Source organism: Mobula birostris, chromosome 2 (assembly GCF_030028105.1).
Source record: "Mobula birostris isolate sMobBir1 chromosome 2, sMobBir1.hap1, whole genome shotgun sequence".
Taxonomy (NCBI): Eukaryota; Metazoa; Chordata; class Chondrichthyes; order Myliobatiformes; family Myliobatidae; genus Mobula; species Mobula birostris.
The window spans coordinates 64,033,773-64,052,543 of NC_092371.1; the positions used below are offsets into that span (position 1 = coordinate 64,033,773).

Sequence of the window (18,771 nt, forward strand, 5' to 3'; positions counted from 1 at the left end):
TAATAACAATCTGCACTTTCAATTCATCCATCTTGTTACGAATGCTCCTGGCATTGACACACAAAGCCTTCAGGCGCTCTTTTACAACTCTCTTAGCCCTTATACAATTATGTTGAAAAGTGGCCCTTTTTGATGCTTGCCCTGGATTTGTCGGCCTGCCACTTTTACTTTTCTCCATAGTACTTTTTGTTTCTACCCTCACTTTACACCCCTCTGTCTCTCTGCACTGGTTCCCATCCCCCTGTTGTGAACTAACCTCCTCTCGCCTAGCCTCTTTAATTTGATTCCCACCCCCCAACCATTTTTGTTTAAAGTCACCTCAGTAGCCCTCGCTAATCTCCCTGCCAGGATATTGGTCCCCCTAGGATTCAAGTGTAACCCGTCCTTTTTGTACAGGTCACGCCTGTGCCAAAAGAGGTCCCAATGATCCAAGAACTTGAATCCCTGCCTCCTGCTCCAATCCCTCAGCCACGCATTTATCCTCCACCTCATTGCATTCCTACTCTCACAGTCGCGTGGCACAGGCAGTAATCCCGAGATTACTACCTTTGCGGTCCTTTTTCTCAACTCCCTTCCTAGCTCCCTATATTCTCCTTTCAGGACCTCTTCCCTTTTCCTACCTATGTCATTGGTACCTATATGTACCACGACCTCTGGCTCCTGACCCTCCCAATTCAGGATATCTTGGACACGATCAGAGATATCCCGGACCCTGGCACCAGGGAGGCAAACTACCATCCGGGTCTCTGGACTGCGTCCACAGAATCGCCTATCTGACCCCCTTACTATCGAGTCCCCTATCACAACTGCCCTCCTCTTCCTTTCCCTGCTCTTCTGAGCTACAGGGCTGGACTCTGTGCCGGAGGCACGGCCACTGTCACTTCCCCCAGGTAAGCTGTCCCCCCCAACAGTACTCAAACAGGAGTACCTATTGTTAAGGGGCACAGCCACCGGGGTACTCTCTATTACCTGACTCTTCCCCTTCCCCCTCCTAACCGTAACCCAATGGTCTGCCTCCCATGGCCCTGGTGTGATCACCTGCCTATAACTCCTCTCTATCAACTCCTCACTCTCCCTGACCAGACAAAGGTCCTCGAGCTGCAGCTCCAGTTCCGTAACGCGGTCCCTTAGGAGCTGCATCTCGATGCACTTGGTGCAGATGTGGACGTCCGGGAGGCTTGGAGACTCCAGGGCCTCCCACATCTGACACCGAGAACAACAAACTGCCCTCACACTCATACTGCCCCTCTCCTCAAATAACAACAGAAAATGAATGCCAAACCTTCCTCGCCTCGCCCACTTCTGCCTAAGCCCGGTGAGCCGAAGCCCTTAAGCCTTCACTCTGCTCCCGGCTCACTCCGCCGCCCGCAAACTCTGCTGCCCGCTATATGAGTTCATCTACTTTATTCCATATGCTGTGTACATTCAAATATACCCCTTCAGTCCTGTATTCACCCTTTTCGATTTTGTCCACCTTTTACATTGCAACTCATCCTGTTGACTACAATTTTGCTCTATCATCAGTCTCTCCTTGCTAGCAGTCTCACTATACATTGCCTCTTTTTATAAACCAACTACTTAGTGTTCAGCAGTATCACTCCGATTTCCATCCCCTTGTCAAATTAGTTTAAACCCTCCCGAACAACTCTAGCCAACCTGCCCACAAGGATGTCGCAACCCCCCCCCCCCTGTTAGGTTCAGGTGTAACCTGTCCCTTTTGTGCAGGTCACCCCTTTCCCAGAAAAGATCCCAATGATCCATAAATCTGACACCCTGCCCCCGCTCTAGTTCGCCAAATGGAGGGACGTCCATTTAGAACGGAGATGACGAGGACGATATTTTACCAGAGAGTGGTGAATCTGTGGAATTCGTTGCACAAGCAGTTGTGAAGGCCAAGTTATTGGGTATATTTAAGGCAAAGGTTGATAGGTTCCTGATTAGTTGGGGCTGAGAGAGTAAATGGATCAGCCACGATAAAATGCTAGAGCAGACTCAATGGGCCAAATGGCCTAATTCTGCTCCTATATTTTATGGTCTTATTCTGTAAGTGAGTTGGGAATCTCAGATGGAAAGGAGCTGAATAAACGATGCATGAATGGCAAAAATGTTGCTTGAAAACATAACAGATCTTTTCATTACGCTTTTGTCCCATAAACATCATTTATTTCATATCTTCCATTTCATTTTATTGTTGAAATCCATTGATTTCTTTATGTCAAAAGCACTTTCATGTCATAATCTGTACTTATGATATATGGTACTTCTCACATTTATATGGTTATGTTGTAATTTACCTGAAGGCTAAAACTAAAATATCATTACAGTATCATTGATATTATAGGCTGATATTTCCTGTGTCAGATTGTAAAAGCTCACTCACAAATAGTTAATAACTCCTTTAGTAATTTTGCAGTGTTGGTGATTTCTCCAGTGTGTTGGTGTAAGATTTTTCATCTATTGGTGGTTATCATTTTTTTATGAAATGTGCAATACAGTTGTTAGAAAAATAAGAACATTTCTTACCCTGTGAAAGAAGCTATAGGTCAGTTTTAAAATGATCAATTACTCAGTCAGTGCCTAGAAAAAACATAAAACCTTAGTCATCCCTCAAAACAGCAAAACTTGTAAAAGTGCGGTCACAATTAAAGTTCAAAGTAAATTTATCATTGAAGTACATATATGCCACCATATACTGTACTACCCTGAGATTTGTTTTCTTGCGGGCATATTCAACAAATCCAATAAGCATGATACAATGAAAGACTGCACTCAACGGGCTGACGACTGATGAGCAGAAGACAACAAATTGTGCAAGTACAAAAGAAAAAATAATAATTCTTCTTTCAGCCATCATGGGTTACAGTCCTGAGCAAGCTTTCAGGAGAAAGGTTTTATAAACACAGGAGATTCTGCTGGAAATTTAGAGAAAAACACACAGACTAAGGTGAAGGATAGAGGATAGGTTGAGGGGCAAATGCAGGGCAAAAGGAAGAAATTCTGTTACAGTATGTTTGTTAGGGTAATACTTTGTGCCTTTGTAAATTGTGTCAATAATCAAATTTGATATTCTCTGTCTGCCGTGTATTCATTCCTGTTTGCACCCCATGTTCTCTAACACCAGACATATCTTGATCCCTTACTTCCTCTGTTCAAACATTGGCAAGTGTTTTTTTTATTAACGTAAACTGTTTGAAATAAATTTCCCCTGTGTAGCCACTACCAACCTTACAGGAGACCTCCTTTTCACAAATGCCTTCAGTTGCCCATTGTTTATTTATTTATTTACTTTTAGAGATACAGCACAATAACACCCCTTCCAGCCTATCAAATCCTCCTGCCCATGCATTCAATTAACCTGCTAACCAGTTCATCTTTGGAATTTGGGAGGAAACTGGAGCACCCAGAGGAAACCTACATGGTCACAGGGAAGATGTACAAACTCTTTACAGACAGTGGCAGAAATTGAACCCTGGTCTTTGGTGCTGTAATAGCATTATGCTAATTGCTACAAGTGCTGCCCCCACTCTTAAGTCTCACTCCAAATTTTCTCTCTCCATGCAACCCTGATGATACCACCGACTGCAAAATGCCTGCAAAGTCCCCAGTATGTGACAAAAGACAGAGATTGATAGGTTTTTGATTAGTAAGGGCATCAAAGGTTACGGGGAGAAAGCAGGAGAATGGAATAATAACTCAGCTTTGATGAAATGGTGGTGCAGACTATTGGGCCAAATGATCTAATTCTGGTCTAGAGTCTTATGGCGTTATTGTTTTGTGGTTCTAAGATTCAGCAGTTTTTCAATATGTTTCGAAGGTGGCCCAGTTTGGCAGAGCAAGCAGATCAACTGTTGTTGAGGCAAGTTCCCTTAAACCACTTCCCACTTTGGAGGGTCTTCTCTCGATCTTCTTCTCGGTTAAAGAAGTAACATGGACTATAGAACTGCAATGTGTTCAGAGATTACTTCTCATAACATTGAGCTAGAATGAACAGTATTATGTGAAGTCTTACGAAGAGGCTCAGTCCAGGTGGGACTTCTCACCATTGTGCTGAGGATTGACCTGTCCCTCTGCTGCCATGCCATTGGAATCCATTTTAATGGGGATTCCAGGTTCCAGATTAGGAGGCAAAAGGAAGTCTCTTATTTAATAATTTTACTCATGGAGTCAGAGTCTTACAACAAGGGAACAGGACCTTTAGCCCACTAAGTCTGCATTAGCTGTCAAACACCCACTTATTTTAGTTGAAAATGTTGACTTTTTTGCAATGTGGTTGAAGAAACTGTCCAGTCCAGGACAGGTGGCCAGAAGATTCAAAGCAGTGGAAGATCTGCCCCATTACTGTGATGTTTTCAGTCGTGTGTGTCACATAGATTTGTGCTGCTCATTTGACAATGATCAAAACTTTAGTTTGGCCTGCCATCTTTGGTAAGTTTTCCTAATTGTGCCTTATTTATGTTAACATGGACTGGAATTTTGTTTAGGGAGTTGCCACATGCTCCTCCACCTCATGACTTTGATCAAGAGTGAACTCACTGGTTGTAAATGAACATAGAGCAGTACTTCACAGGAACAGGCCATTTGACCCACAAAGTCTGTGCTGAACATGATGCTCAACTGAATTAATCCCTCATGATCCATATCCCTGTTTCCTGCACATTCAGGAAAAGCCTATTTGAAGGTCTCTTGAACATTAGTATTGTACCTTTTCCGTCCCCTCTCAGACACCTACCACTTCTGTGTAAAAAAAACTTGGTCTGCATATCTCCTTTAAACTTTCTCCCTCCCACTTTAAAACAATGTACTCTAGTATTTGACATTTCTACCCTGGGAAAAAGATCCTTACTGTCTACCCTATTGATGCCTCTCATAATTTAAAAATTTCCATCCAGCATCCCTTTGGTCTTCAAAACTGCAAAGTAATCCAAATCTAATCAGTTAAAAATGTTTTTCTTAAATCACCTAAGATGCTTTGAAGTAATTAAATATATTACAGGAAAGAGCTAACTAAAGATTAGCAACATATTTTTTCCCTGCCTTTCTTTCCTCAGCTGCAATAATGTCTTTGAAATGAAAGAGCCTGCAGATCCCATGGAGGGTTTGATCTGGTGCAGTATTTGAGAACAGGTTCTTCAGCACGCACACTCTGCTTCTGCAGAACTGTCAGCAAGATAAGACCTATAATATTTATCACTGTTTCTTTCCATCATTCTCCCTTCCAATTTCCTAGTTTAATCAACCATGCAGTGTGGGTGAATTAAAAAATATACTCTCCATCCTTGTGTCAATATAATAACCAATATAATTCACAATGATGATCAAGTACTGTATGTAGAACTGATGAAAGCTGATATTAGGACATCCTTGAAATGAAAATAATCAAATTGTGTAGATGCATTAATGCTAATCAGTCATTATCCTCTTTGAACAACCAGTGACTTTGTAGGCCGTGTGAAGAAACTGAAGTACAATGCTTACCTGAGGTACTCGTACCTCCGTAGTTTTATGGTTGATGAAAAGGCTGTCTCATTAGCAGTGATCAACGCATCTTCTGGAGCTGATCTAGTGAAACATGATGTTACTACAGCAATGGTCATTAGCCAATGCCATAGGGATTTGAAAATTTTAAATTCTGTTTCTAGTGGCAAGCACACTACTTAGAATCTGTAATGCACGGGAGCATAGCACTTAGACATAGCACATAGCACGTAGCACATCATTTACAGCACCAGTGGTCATGGATAGGGCATCAATTCCTGTTGCTGTCTGTAAGGAGTTTATACATTCTACCATGATCCCACGAGTTTTCTCTGGGTGCTCCAGTTTCCTCCCACATTCGAAAGATGTATGGATAAGGTTTAGTGAGTTGTGGGTACGCTATGCCAGTGTCAGAGGTGTTGCGACCTTGTGGACTGCTTCCAGCATAATACTCAGAGTGTGATGGTCATTGGCGCACAATAATGCATTTCACTGTAAGTTTCAATGTGCATGTGACAAATAAAGCTAATCTTTAATCTGTATTACATTGATCCACCAAGCTGCAAACTCTATATCAAGAATAAGATATAGAGTTTCCTCCTGACTGAATCATTAGCAGTCTATGAAGTGTCACTTTCCATATTTGTTTTCATATTATTTGACCTGTCAGTCAACATCATGGATCAAAATCACACTTACAACTGCAGCTATGTTAGGCTGAGGATTGTTCAATTATCTGACTGAGAGAAAATCTAATCCAGATTAAAATAAATGGAGAATCTGCATAAAACAAAACTGTGGACACTGGAAACTGAAAATATTCAGCAGATCAGGGTATATTCTGTGGAGAAAAGGGAAAACAGAGTCAATGATACATAGAAACGTAGAGCCTGCACCGCCATTCAGTATGATCATGGCTGATCATCCAACTCAGAACCCTGCACCAGCCTTCCCTCCATACCCCCGATCCCTTTAGCCACAAGGGCCACATGATACAGAATTTGTAGCTACACTCATCATCGACAAATGGAAAGGCTTTTGCTTTTGTCCTTTGTAGTTCTTCTAATGTTAATTTGCTGAGCCAATTGCCATATATATATATTACAGTTCTCCATCAGAATCATTCCTGTCTATACCAGTAAATGCTGGTTCTTAGCTCTGCTGCCTCACAGTTCGAGTTTAGTTTGTGGAGTTTATTCAAGTTAGCTTAATGTCATTTCCAGTACACAAGCGTAAAGGAGAATGAAATAATTGTTACTCCAGATCCAATGCAGCACAATAAAACACAATAAGATAAAGAGCACAATAATAATAAAAATCACAATAAATATAAATACAAAAGATAACTTATATGCACAGCTTGATTGTATATCCATTAAAGTATCACTAAGCACAAGAGCATCTGTACATGAGGGGACTGACAGGAAATGTTAAAGTAGTGGTTGTTGGCAGTGTGGAGGGTCGGGTTAGTGGATGGAGGTGTTGATCAGCCTTACTGCTTGGGGAAAGCAATTGTTTTTGAGTCCAATGGTCCTGGTGTGGATGCTACATAGCCTCCTCCCTGATGGGAGTGGGACAAACAGTCCATGAGCAGGGTGGGTTGTATCCTTTATGATGTTAATAGGCCTTTTCTCGCACCTTTCTGTATATACGTCCTTGATGGCAGGTAGGATAATGCCGGTAATGCTTTGGGCAATTTTGACTACTCTTTGTAGAGCCTTCCTGTCCACCACAGTGCGGTTTCCGTACCATGATGTGATACAGCATATTAGGATGCTCTCTACTGTGCATCTGTCGAAAGGCATGAGTATAAATGTGCATTGTCCTGTTTGCTTCAGTCTCCTCAAGAGGTAGAGCATTAGGTGAGCTTTTCTCATTGTGTAGAATGTGTTCTGAAACTATGAGGTTATCTGCTCTCCCAGGAGCTTGAAATTGCTCACATTTTCTACTGCTGTGCCACTGATGTAAAGAGGCGTGTGAGTAGTTCAGGTTCTCCTGAGGCCGTTAACCTTCTCATTTGCCTTATTGACATTGAGGAAGAGGTTGTGTGAATTGAATTGAATTGACTTTATTACTTACATCGTTCATATACATGAGGAGTAAAAATCTTTATGTTATTACTCCGTCCAAATGTGCAATTTATAGTAATTTATAATAAATATTATGTACAACAGGATAGTCAATATAACATAGAAATACAGTTGCGTCAGCATGAATTAATCAGTCTGATGGCCTGGTGGAAGAAGTTGTCCCGGAGCCTGATGATCCTGGCTTTTATGCTGCGGTACCGTTTCCCAGATGGTAGCAACTGGAACAGTTTGTGGTTGGGATGACTCAGGTCCCTAGTGATCCTTCTGACCCTTTTTACACACCTGCCTTTGTAACTGTCCTGAATAGTGGGAAGTTCACATCTACAGATGTGCTGGGCTGTCCGCTCCACTCTCTGCAGAGTCCTGCGATTGAGGGAAGTACAGTTCCCATACCAGGCAGTGATGAGGCCAGTCAAGATGCTCTCAATTGTGTCCCTGTAGGAAGTTCTTAGGAATTGGCCCATACCAAACTTCTTCAACCATCTAAAGTGAAAGAGGCACTGTATGTACAGACCACGTGAGATCCTCAGTGATGTTTATGTCAAGGAACTTAATGCTATTCACCCTCTCAACCCAAGATCCACTGATGTCCATAGGGGCTAGCCTGTCGTCATTCCTCCTGTAGTCCACAATCAGCTCCTTTGTTTTTGTGACATTGAGGGAGAGTATCAGTGTAATGTCGTCAGCAAATTGAATTAACAGATTGGAGCTGTGGGTGGTGATACAGTGATGGATGTACAGAGAGTAAAGGAGGGGGTTTAGTACACAGCCCTGAGGGGCACCTGTGTTGAGCGTCAGAGGGGCAGAAGTGAGAGAGCCCACTCTTACCACCTGCTGGCGATCTGACAGGAAGTCCAGGATACAGTTACAAAAGGCAGGATGAAGGCTGAGGTCTCTGAGCTTCTTGTCGAGCCTAGAGGGACTTATGGTGTTGAATGCTGAACTATAATACAGGAACAGCATTCTCACATAAACATCCCTTTTCTCCTAGCATTCCCACATAAACATCCCTTTTCTCCAAAAGTCTAAGGACAGTGTGTAGAGCTGTGGCTATTGCATTATCTGTCGATCGGTTGTGTCGGTAGGTGAATTGTAGGGGGGGTCCAGTGTGAGTGGTAGCAAGCTGCAGATGTAGTCCTTGACCAGCCTCTCAAAGCATTTGCTTATTATTGAGGTGAACGCAACAGGACGCCAGTCGTTCAGACATGTTACCTTGGTCTTTTTAGGTACCGGAACAAAGGTGGATGTTTTGAAGTGGGAGGGCACTCTACACTGGGAGAGGGAGAAATTTGCCGGGCACTAGGCCTCGAGCTCTTCCACTTCCTCTCTGTAGGCTGTCTCAGCACTGTTGGTGATGAGCCCCACTGTCATGTCACTGGTGAACTTGACTATATAATTGCTTAGATGTTTGGCCGTGCAGTCAAATGTGAGCAGAGTGTACAGCAGTGGGTTCAGCACACAGCCCTGGGGGCACCCGCTTTGAGGATGATAGGGAGGGAGTAGTGGCTGTGCACGCTGACTATCTAAAGTCTTTTGGTTAGGAAGTCCGACACCCAGTTGTGCAGCAGTATGTTTAGACCAAGGAGAAGGAGTTTGTTCACCAAGGTTTGTGGGGCATTCATGTTGAATGCCAAACTGAAATCCAGAAACAGCATTCTGACATAAGTGTCCTTGTTTCCTAGGTGTGTCAGGGCCAGGTGCATGGCAGATGGTACGACATCTGTCTTAGAGCAGTTTTGTTGGTAAACATGCTGGTGAGTGCCCGTTGTGGCAGGAGTGAAGTTTTTGACGTGTGTCATTACTGGCCATTCAAGCACTTCATAAAGATTGGCATCAGTGCCACTGGGTAGTAATCATTTAGTTCTGAAAGTGTAGAGTTCTTTGGAGCAGGGATGATGGTGGCTGATTTGAAGCACGTGGGGATAGCAGCCTGGATAAGTGATATGTTGAAGATGTCCATGAAGACATCAGTGAGTTGGTGTTCTTTCTGTCTCTGTAACTTTTTTTTTTGAGTGCTCTGATTTCCTCCACATTCAAACAAATAAGATGGTAGATTATTTGGCTGCTGTACATTGTTCCTTAGTGTGGGAGTTGATGGGTATGTGAGAGAGAGTAAGTTGCAGGATATGGAAACTAAGAGAAGAAGAAATATAACTGATGAGATTCCTCTTCTGCATGGAGCTGATGGGCCTCATCTTAAGTCTAAACAGGTAAGTAACAAAAACCAGCATCAGAGAGTAGAGTTAGAATTGCCAGCAAAGCCCAGCTAACAAGTTCAAGTCTTCTATGTGAGAAAAAATCCACTTTTACACACAGGAAGTAAATCCCAGCAGTTGGCTGGAATTGCCAACATTTTTCAACAAGTTGGAGCCTATTATTTCTGGTAGATCAACTTCCACAAGTATTAAGGAACAGGTCTTAATCTGAAGTATAAATAGAGAAGGAAGAAGAATTAACATTTAAGTTTGTTGTTTCTTTCACCAAAGTTTTATCACCCTTATGAATGTTATAGTAGCAAAAATCTACTAATTCCAAACTAGTACTGGATTAGAATACAACACTGACTTTTATCTGTGACTACAGGTATGATAAGGAGTGACAGATATACTTGAGATTTATTTTGTACAAATTAATAAATCTCGGTGTTCAAGCTAATTTTGAAAATGAACAGTAGCATTTGACCCAGTCTGTTCATGTTTACTTTCCATATGAGCGGCAGCACCAACCCAAGTCCCCAAGGGAAGGGTTCAAACCTGTAACCTCAACTGAATGACTTCTGTTTCTCCACAGATGCTACGTGACCTGCTGAGGATTACCAACTTTGTCTGTTGTTGTGCCCACGTGCGTGTCTTGTTTTTGTATCCCTTTTTTGCATCCCATTTCCCTCAGCTATCAAGCTAAATTTAATTTTTTTTTGTGATGATAACTATATCCAGAAATGCATTCCACTTTCTGACAACCCAGCATGTTAAGAGCTCTCCTCATGCTTCTTGCCTTAACCTCTTACTCTTACAGTTATGTCCGTACATTCTGTCCTCTTTTGTATGTTTCAAGCCTTCATAAATTCATTAAAACAGCCTTCCACTGAATAGCAGACCTAGTTTTTCAAACCTCTGTGTGTTTGTGTGTTAATAACTAACGGTATGGTAGACTGGATCAGTCTGCCTCACTGTTGACTATTGACACATCACCCCTCGAGTGTCATAGAACCCACAATCTACAGACTATCTCAATTATGATCTATTGAGGTCATGTATAGTAATAATTACATCTTGACTTTTATTTTCTATGCCTCTTTATGCGAGGTTCTGTTTCTGATTGGTATTTTATGACTTTAGTTATTCAGTGGCTAAAAATGTTGCTTTGTTTTTCTTTCATATCATTTGTCTTTCACCTTTTTAAACTGCTATTGTCACTCTTAATTATGTTTGAACAAAATGTATCACATCTCCTTTTGTAAGAGGTTTGTAACAGCATCTGTAAATGCAGACACTGTTCCCTTGAGGTCTCTACAACATCAGTGATGTGCACCGTGAACAGAAGTGACCTCAGGTAATGGTGCTGTGAAACACAATTACCCACTTGTTAATGCACATACTGTCCATTTTAACTAGCTATTAATCCAAGTTATTGCACTTCCAACTGCAGATACCTTGAGCTTTGAAATAATACAATTGTTATGACTTTGAAGGAAGCTGTCAGGCCACCGAGTCCTTGGAAGCTCCCTCGAGATTAATTTGTTCAGTTGCATTCCCTTGCATTTTTGCCATATCCCTGTAAATTGCTTTATTTCAAGTTACTTTTGAAGCTTATGTTTGAAAGCCCTGTTTGACTCTGTCCCAGCACAAAGGTTAGGGCATGCAGAGTAAGTGATAGGGTGCTATGAAATAAATGTGGATGAATAGAGAGACCTTACAGTTCAAGTCCGAAGTATCCTGAAGTACTGAAGGTCGGGTAGTGAAGAAGGCATGTGGCATTCTTCCTTTAAATTGTTGGGGCATCAGATATAGAAGTTAAGAAGTTACAGTACATTGTAGAGTGGATGTGTCGTGGATATTTCCTATAGTGGGGGAGTCTAGGACTAGAGGGCACAGCCTCACAACAGAGTGACATCCGTCTAGAACAGAGATTAGGAGAAATTTCTTTAGCCAGAGGGTGATGAACCTGTGGAATTCATTGCCACAGACAGCTGTTGTGGCCAAGTCATTGGGTATATCTAAAGCAGGCTCCTGATTAGTAAGGGTATCAAAGGTTACCTGGAGAAGGCAGGAGAATGGGTTTAAGAGGGATAATAAATCAGCCATGGTGGGTTGGTGGAGCAGACTCGATGGGCTGAATGGCCTCATTCTACTTCTGTTTCTTATGGCATTATGGTCCTAACATTACAAAATTCTGGTTAGACTGCTCTTGGATTATTATCTGCAGATCTGGTCACCACACTATAGGAAGGATGTGCTTGCACAGCAAAGTGTATAGTAGATGGGATTCTTGTTTTCCCTGTAGCAGAGGAGGCTGAGGGATAACCCAAAAGAGGTATATAAAATTAGAAGAGTTGTAGATAGAGCAGATAATCAGAATCTTTTGTCCATGATGAGGCAATCAAAAGCAGGGCATCAGTTTAAGGTGAGAGGAAAGAATTTTAAAGGCAATCAAGGGGAAGTATTTTTACAAAGAGAATGTTTGAGTGGTAGGTGGATGAAATAGAAATAGAGGGCTACATGGGAGGAAAGGGTTAAATTGATCTTGGAGTAGGTTAAAATGTTGGCAAAGAATCTGTACTGTAATGTACTGTGCTGTGTTCTGTATCTGGACCAAGAGCAGATGATGGAATCAGATAAAATCACTCTGGTTAAGAGATATTTAGACAGGCACTTAAATATTCAAGGTAAAGGTGGGAAATTGGAACAAATATGATTAGTGAATACTAGCAGAAAAGTCAGCATGGATGTAATGGGCTGAAGGACCTGTTTGTCTGCTGTAAAACTCTATGACCACCCTAACTGGTGATGAGTTCTACTCTTTTCATGGTGTCTGATAAACCCTTTGCTCTTCACTTTAAATTGTTGCCCTGGTCTTTGAACCATTTATTCATGGGAGGAACTAAACCCAGCATGTACACTTCTAACAAAATCCAATTTATAAAACGTTTCTCCAAGATGAAGTGGAAGGATTGGCCGCTACAAACTGTACTTTTTTTGCAAATATATTCTGAGAGACTGTTTCATGGCACTGATTTGTGGTCTTTTTTGTGTTACTGTTGATTTGCCCACAGTGGTATTTTGTGTGATAGATATTCACTGTCCTAGGCCAGGGGGACTCAAGCTCAGAGACTATACCCTCTTCCTATTTCACACACATCAACCCTTTTTCAATGTAGGACACAGGACTTCACTTATCATATTACAAGTACATTCCTTGCTCAAATTGCCCATCTAAATGTGTTCCTGATTCTTTGCAATTTTATTTTTATCCTTTGAATCATGTTTTCTAATTCAATTTTAATTTGCTTCCCACATTGTTCACCAACAGCATTTTGAAACTTCATACTTTCCTCTTAAATGCTACAGAGGGTGGTCACGTGGAAAAGGGTCTCTTTGCCCAACTCACATCACGCTTTGCTGACTAAGTTGCCCTACTGAGCCAGTCCCATTAGACTGCATTTGGCCCATTTCCCTCTAAACCTTTCCTATCTAATCCAAACAACAGGAATTCTGCAGATGCTGGAAATTCAAGCAACACACATCAAAGTTGCTGGTGAACGCAGCAGGCCAGGCAGCATCTGTAGGAAGAGGTACAGTCGACGTTTCAGGCTGAGACCCTTCATCAGGACTAACTGAAGGAAGAGTGAGTAAGGGATTTGAAAGTTGGAGGAGGAGGGGGAGATCCAAAATGATAGGAGAAGACAGGAGGGGGAGGGATGGAGCCAAGAGCTGGACAGGTGATAGGCAAAAGGGGATACGAGAGGATCATGGGACAGGAGGTCCGGGAAGAAAGACAAGGAGGGTGGAGGGGGGACCCAGAGGATGGGCAAGAGGTATATTCAGAGGGACAGAGGGAGAAAAAGGAGAGTGAGAGAAAGAATGTGTGCATAAAAATGAGTAACAGATGGGGTACGAGGGGGAGGTGGGTAGCCTCCAACCTGATGGCATGAATATCGACTTCTCTAGCTTCCGCTAAGGCCCCACCTCCCCCTCGTACCCCATCTGCTACTCATTTTTATGCACACATTCTTTCTCTCACTCTCCTTTTTCTCCCTCTGTCCCTCTGAATATACCTCTTGCCCATCCTCTGGGTCCCCCCCCTCCCCCGTCCTTCTTCCCGGACCTCCTGTCCCATGATCCTCTCGTATCCCTTTTGCCTATCACCTGTCCAGCTCTTGGCTCCATCCCTCCCCCTCCTGTCTTCTCCTATCATTTTGGATCTCCCCCTCCCCCTCCAACTTTCAAATCTCTTACTCACTCTTCCTTCAGTTAGTCCTGACGAAGGGTGTCGACCTGAAACATCGACTGCACCTCTTCCTACAGATGCTGTCTGGCCTGCTGCGTTCACCAGCAACTTTGATGTGTGTTCCTGTCTAATCCAGATGTCTTTCTTCTTTCTTCTTGGGCCTTAGCTCCCAGTAGAGCATAAGCCATTGATGATCTCCCATCTCCATTGTCCAAAGTCAATGGTCTGGTTGGATGTTTCTGTAATTTATTGTATCCGCTGTACGGGGAATAGCCTATACAGCTTCATCAGAGCCGTGTTGGCTGGCCTCACCTATCTCCGCCCGTCATGACAGGGACGTGGGGTTGACATTGAGAGTCAATCCAAATGTCTTTAAAATGTTTTAATTGTAGCTGCTTCTACCACTTTCTCAGGCAGCTCATTCCATATATGCAAGCTGTATGTTTTGACATTCTATAGTCACCTTTTTAAAAATATTTCATCCTGATCAACAATTTTTGTGGGCAAATTAATCTCCCTACCTTTCCTTAGCTACTTCAACTTTCATTTGTCTCTTTCAAATACATAACAATAGTGGTTATATCTCTCCTGTTTGAACCTTGAATTACAATAACGTGCAGTTACTGCTCTGGAATTGTTCATCTAGATTTAATCCATCTGTGTTTTATTGCTTATGGTCAGTTTTGACAACATCTCTCCCATTATGCACATGTAAATGCACTGCTTGCAATGTTGCCCTGAGCAAGCTGTCTTATGGTGGCTGAAAATAACATAGAATCAAGAGCATTGCTCCAAAGCTTTTCTCCTCTCTGAGCATTTGCTGTGTGATTGTAAGGCTTAAATCCAACACTTCACAGCTGCCCAACGTGATGCAACAGTTATGTCAAAATAAGGAAACGGCTGAAGGTTGTTTATGTTCTTGCTACAGCTTTCCATCAATGCATGGTGATTGCACTAGTCTGTATGTAGCATGCTGGATGCAACTGTAAAGCAACATCCAAATGTCGATACAAAAGGCTTGAAATTGCTCATTTCTTCTTCCGACTTGGAGCTTGGCTTGTGCAGTGAGCTGATGTTTTTTTTAATACTTGATTCCAAATTTTTGTCATTCACATCAGAAAAGGGAGAATCTGTGCCAAAGATGAGAGTCTCAACATTTCAGGGCTGAATTGTGTGCATTCTGCCAGAAAAGTGTCCAATTTATTCAGAAAGAATCTCAGAACATTCTGATGGCTAAAGGGACATAGCATTGAAAGTCATTACAGAAATGAAGTGTCACTTTCTGCTAAATGTGAAAAATGGCTTTATCTTTTGATGAACACATGCTCGGCTCCAAAGTTGCCTGATTACAATGATATTTTGACTGACTAAAGTTTAGAAACTGGGTTGAATTCACCATACACAGATTTTCAGACTAGACATTTCTGATCAAGTCTGCTGAGAGCTGATTATCATTTAGATGATTTGCGATAGTGTAAAGCTGGGCAAATATTCTGACTGGGATCCACCTTTTATCAAGCGTAATTAAGAATAATCTATTGCTAACTGATATTTATTATGTCATTCCATGAAATCATACTGAAAAAATTTTTCTAGTGTGCATAATTCTGCAAGTGCATTAGTCCCCCACAGTTTAATTTAAAATTTGTCCAAGGATTCTCAAATAGAGGAAAAAGTACGCTCTAATGTTCTAAGCCAGAAACTAGCTCTCAATCCATAGATCTGTCAGAAATGAAAGATGCTTCTGAACCGTAAGCCAAACACCGTGATGTCTATTCAAGCTCTGAACCCTTTTTTGGGTAAAAGTTGCCCAGTGGGAGAAATATTCTAAAGTGTTGCTGCTCCTTTGAAGACCTGGTGACTGATGAAGAAAAGGGAAAGATTTTGATGATTTGTTTTCAGTCTTAAAGCATAAAACTTTGTCTTTCATCTCAGGTAAAAGCAGCTTTAAGGATTTTAGGGCAATGGTGTCAATACCCTGAAGCAGCCCATGCAGTATAAAACTGCGCCATTGCCAGTAAAGCAAACCTACAAAATAATAGATTGCAGAAAACTTGGTAACATCTGGGCTCGTGATAATTGTCATAAAGATTCAATTGTTAGCAAACATGTTCTGAATTTGAGATTACATGCGCAAAAATGCTGCTCTCACTGTGCATGCAAGCTGACAGGATGTTCTTCTAAGTGAAACAGTGATTTCTAATAGCATTTGACAGAGGATGCATAAAATGGCTATCCTGATGTGTTCTCACATACATCATGTCATTTGATGAAGTCAACAACTCAAGAGCATTTTTTCCAAAAGTTTTGACCAGTAGTAAATGTTATCATGATGCAGTTAGTCTCCTTGGAACCACTCTCTTCTGACTTCTTTTTAACGCATGAAGTAGAAAATCATTTGGTCTAACAAAAGATTTTCCATCTTGAGCAGGTCCCTCTTCACGATGACTGGAATAGCACTCTTTCACGTGGAAAAGTGGGCGAAATTCCCTGTCGGCGAATGCGCAGTGGCAGCTACATAAAGGCAATGGGAGACGATGACAGTGAGGACTCTGAGATGAGCCCCAAACCATCTCCAAAGACTGCGGCGCGACGTCAAAGCTACCTGAAGGCCACGCAGCAATCCCTGAGTGACCAGATCAGTCAGCGGAAGTGAGTCCCTCATCTATGCTCATTTTTTCAGTTTGATTTATTACTTTGATGCAGAAAAATAACATTATTTTCCATGGAAGGTGATGGTGTTTCATTATCATATTCTTTCTATCAATCTGCAAGTGATTAAAAAAGCCCCTGCCAAAAAGGGGTTTCCAAACTACTAGCTCCTACAAGGCAACACCCACAAAATGCTGGAGGAACTCAGCATGTGAGGCAGCAGCTATGGAAATTAATAAATAGATGACGTTTCAGGGCTGGAAAGGAAGGGGGAAGATGCTAGAATAAAAAGGTGGGGGGAAGGGGAAGGAGGAGAGCTAGAAGGTGTTAACTGAAGCCAGGTAAGTGGGAAAGGTAAAGGGCTGGAGAGGAAGCAATCTGGTTGGAGAGGAGAGGGGACCATAGGAGAAAAGGAAGGAGGAGGGGACCCAGGGGGAGGTGTTAAGCAAGTAAGAAAAAGCAAGAGGCCAGGGTGGGGAATAGAAGAAGAAGGGAGGGGGAGGGAATCTTTTTTACCGGAAGGAGAAATCAATATTCCCACCATCAGGTTGGAGGCTACCAGATGGAATATCCGGTGTTGCTCCTCCACCCTGAGGGTGGTCTCAAAGTAGCACAAGAGGAGGCCATGGTCCGACTTCAAGGTACTGACTGTTAGCAGTAATTACAAATGGTTTTGTTTTGGGAAAATCAGCAGAAGCAAGTTCTTCATTCCAGTTAAGATCGAAGGTTGTTTAACATCATAGGAATTAAAAGAGCTTCTTGGGTATACACAAATCCATTGGGTGGCCTGGCTGAAACACCTGGATCACACTTCTATTTGTAAGAGGTGATGTAAAGGTAAGAATTGTTACAGTATATATTATTGGTTTTCTGCTTATCCTTACAATATTGTGGAATTTACTTCCAGCCATTTGAGCCATACCACTCAGCAATTCCCCCTCTCCCCATTTAATCCTAGCCTAATTAGGGGACAATTTACAATGACTAATTAACCTACCAGCCAGTACATCTTTGGACTGTGGGTCGAAACCCACGCAGTCACAGGGAGAACGTACAAACTCCTCACAGGCAACGGTGGGAATGGAACCCAGGTCGCAGGTTCTGTAAAGCATTGTGCTAACCACTACACTACCATGCTACTCCAATGATGACCCAGTTTTGTAATATGTCCATATGCTTAAAAAGTGCAATGTATTGTTTTCTCATTTGTCTGTACTAACCCAAAGGACAAAATAAGAGAGACTCAAGAGATTGTGATTGTTGGAATCAGGAGCAAAAAGATACAAACTGTGGAGGGAAATGGACAGCTAATTTTTCATTTGATATCTTTCACCTGGGCTGAAAGAGTAGGGGAGAAATAGATAAGTGTGGAGAAGGGTGGAGCAAAAGCTGGCAAGTGATAGGTGGAAATTCTTGAAGGGTCCCAAAGGGTCTCGGCCCAAAGCATCAACTGTTCATTTCCCTCTGTAGATGCTGCCTGACCTCCTGACTTCCTCCAGCGTTTTTGTGTGTTGCTCCACGTTTCCAGTATCTGCAGTCACTGAGTGATAGTTGAATCCAGATGAGGAGTAATGAATGCCAAATGGAAAATGAGAGAGTGGGAATAACAACAGAAGCTGTAAGCTGATTGGTGGGGATAATAAAAGGCTGTATATGATAGAATTTGATAAGAAAGATGGTGCATGGAGTGTAAGGGAGTGGCAGATGGGAACAGTGAGGAAAGAAGACCCTGTGGGGGAGTGTGTGGCAGCTGGAGAAGGTGGAGGAGGGACACAATGTCTAACACTACTACAGAATTTTGTTGAAAGCAAACGTTGAGACAAAGTGCATCTGGACACCAGTCTTTAGTGATACTTTTGACAGTACCCATACCAATTATTACTGCATTTTTTCCTGTAACAGGCAAGTATAAGTTGATTTTCATTTGGATATTATTGCCAATCTGAACAATAGTGATCAACAAATCTCAGTTATATTCCCTCTACATTATGCTTATTGTGACAATTATAGAGTGAGTACTTATGAGTTTACATCAAAGCACTGAATCGGGGAACAAATCTTAAATGTACTGAATTGAACAGACAGGTAAACCAATCCAGCCTTCCTT

At 42.1% G+C, this 18,771-nt stretch overlaps 1 protein-coding gene across 1 annotated transcript in view; it reads left to right on the forward strand.

The window, feature by feature from the left end:
- The window catches only part of LOC140187083 (disks large-associated protein 4-like), a 276,915-nt gene that overhangs the window by 53,963 nt on the left and 204,181 nt on the right, over positions 1 to 18,771 (forward strand). Inside the window, exon 2 of the mRNA XM_072242023.1 lies at positions 16,444 to 16,642. Within this exon, the coding sequence (XP_072098124.1) occupies positions 16,444 to 16,642 (199 nt within the window). The remainder of the gene's footprint in view (positions 1 to 16,443; positions 16,643 to 18,771) is intronic.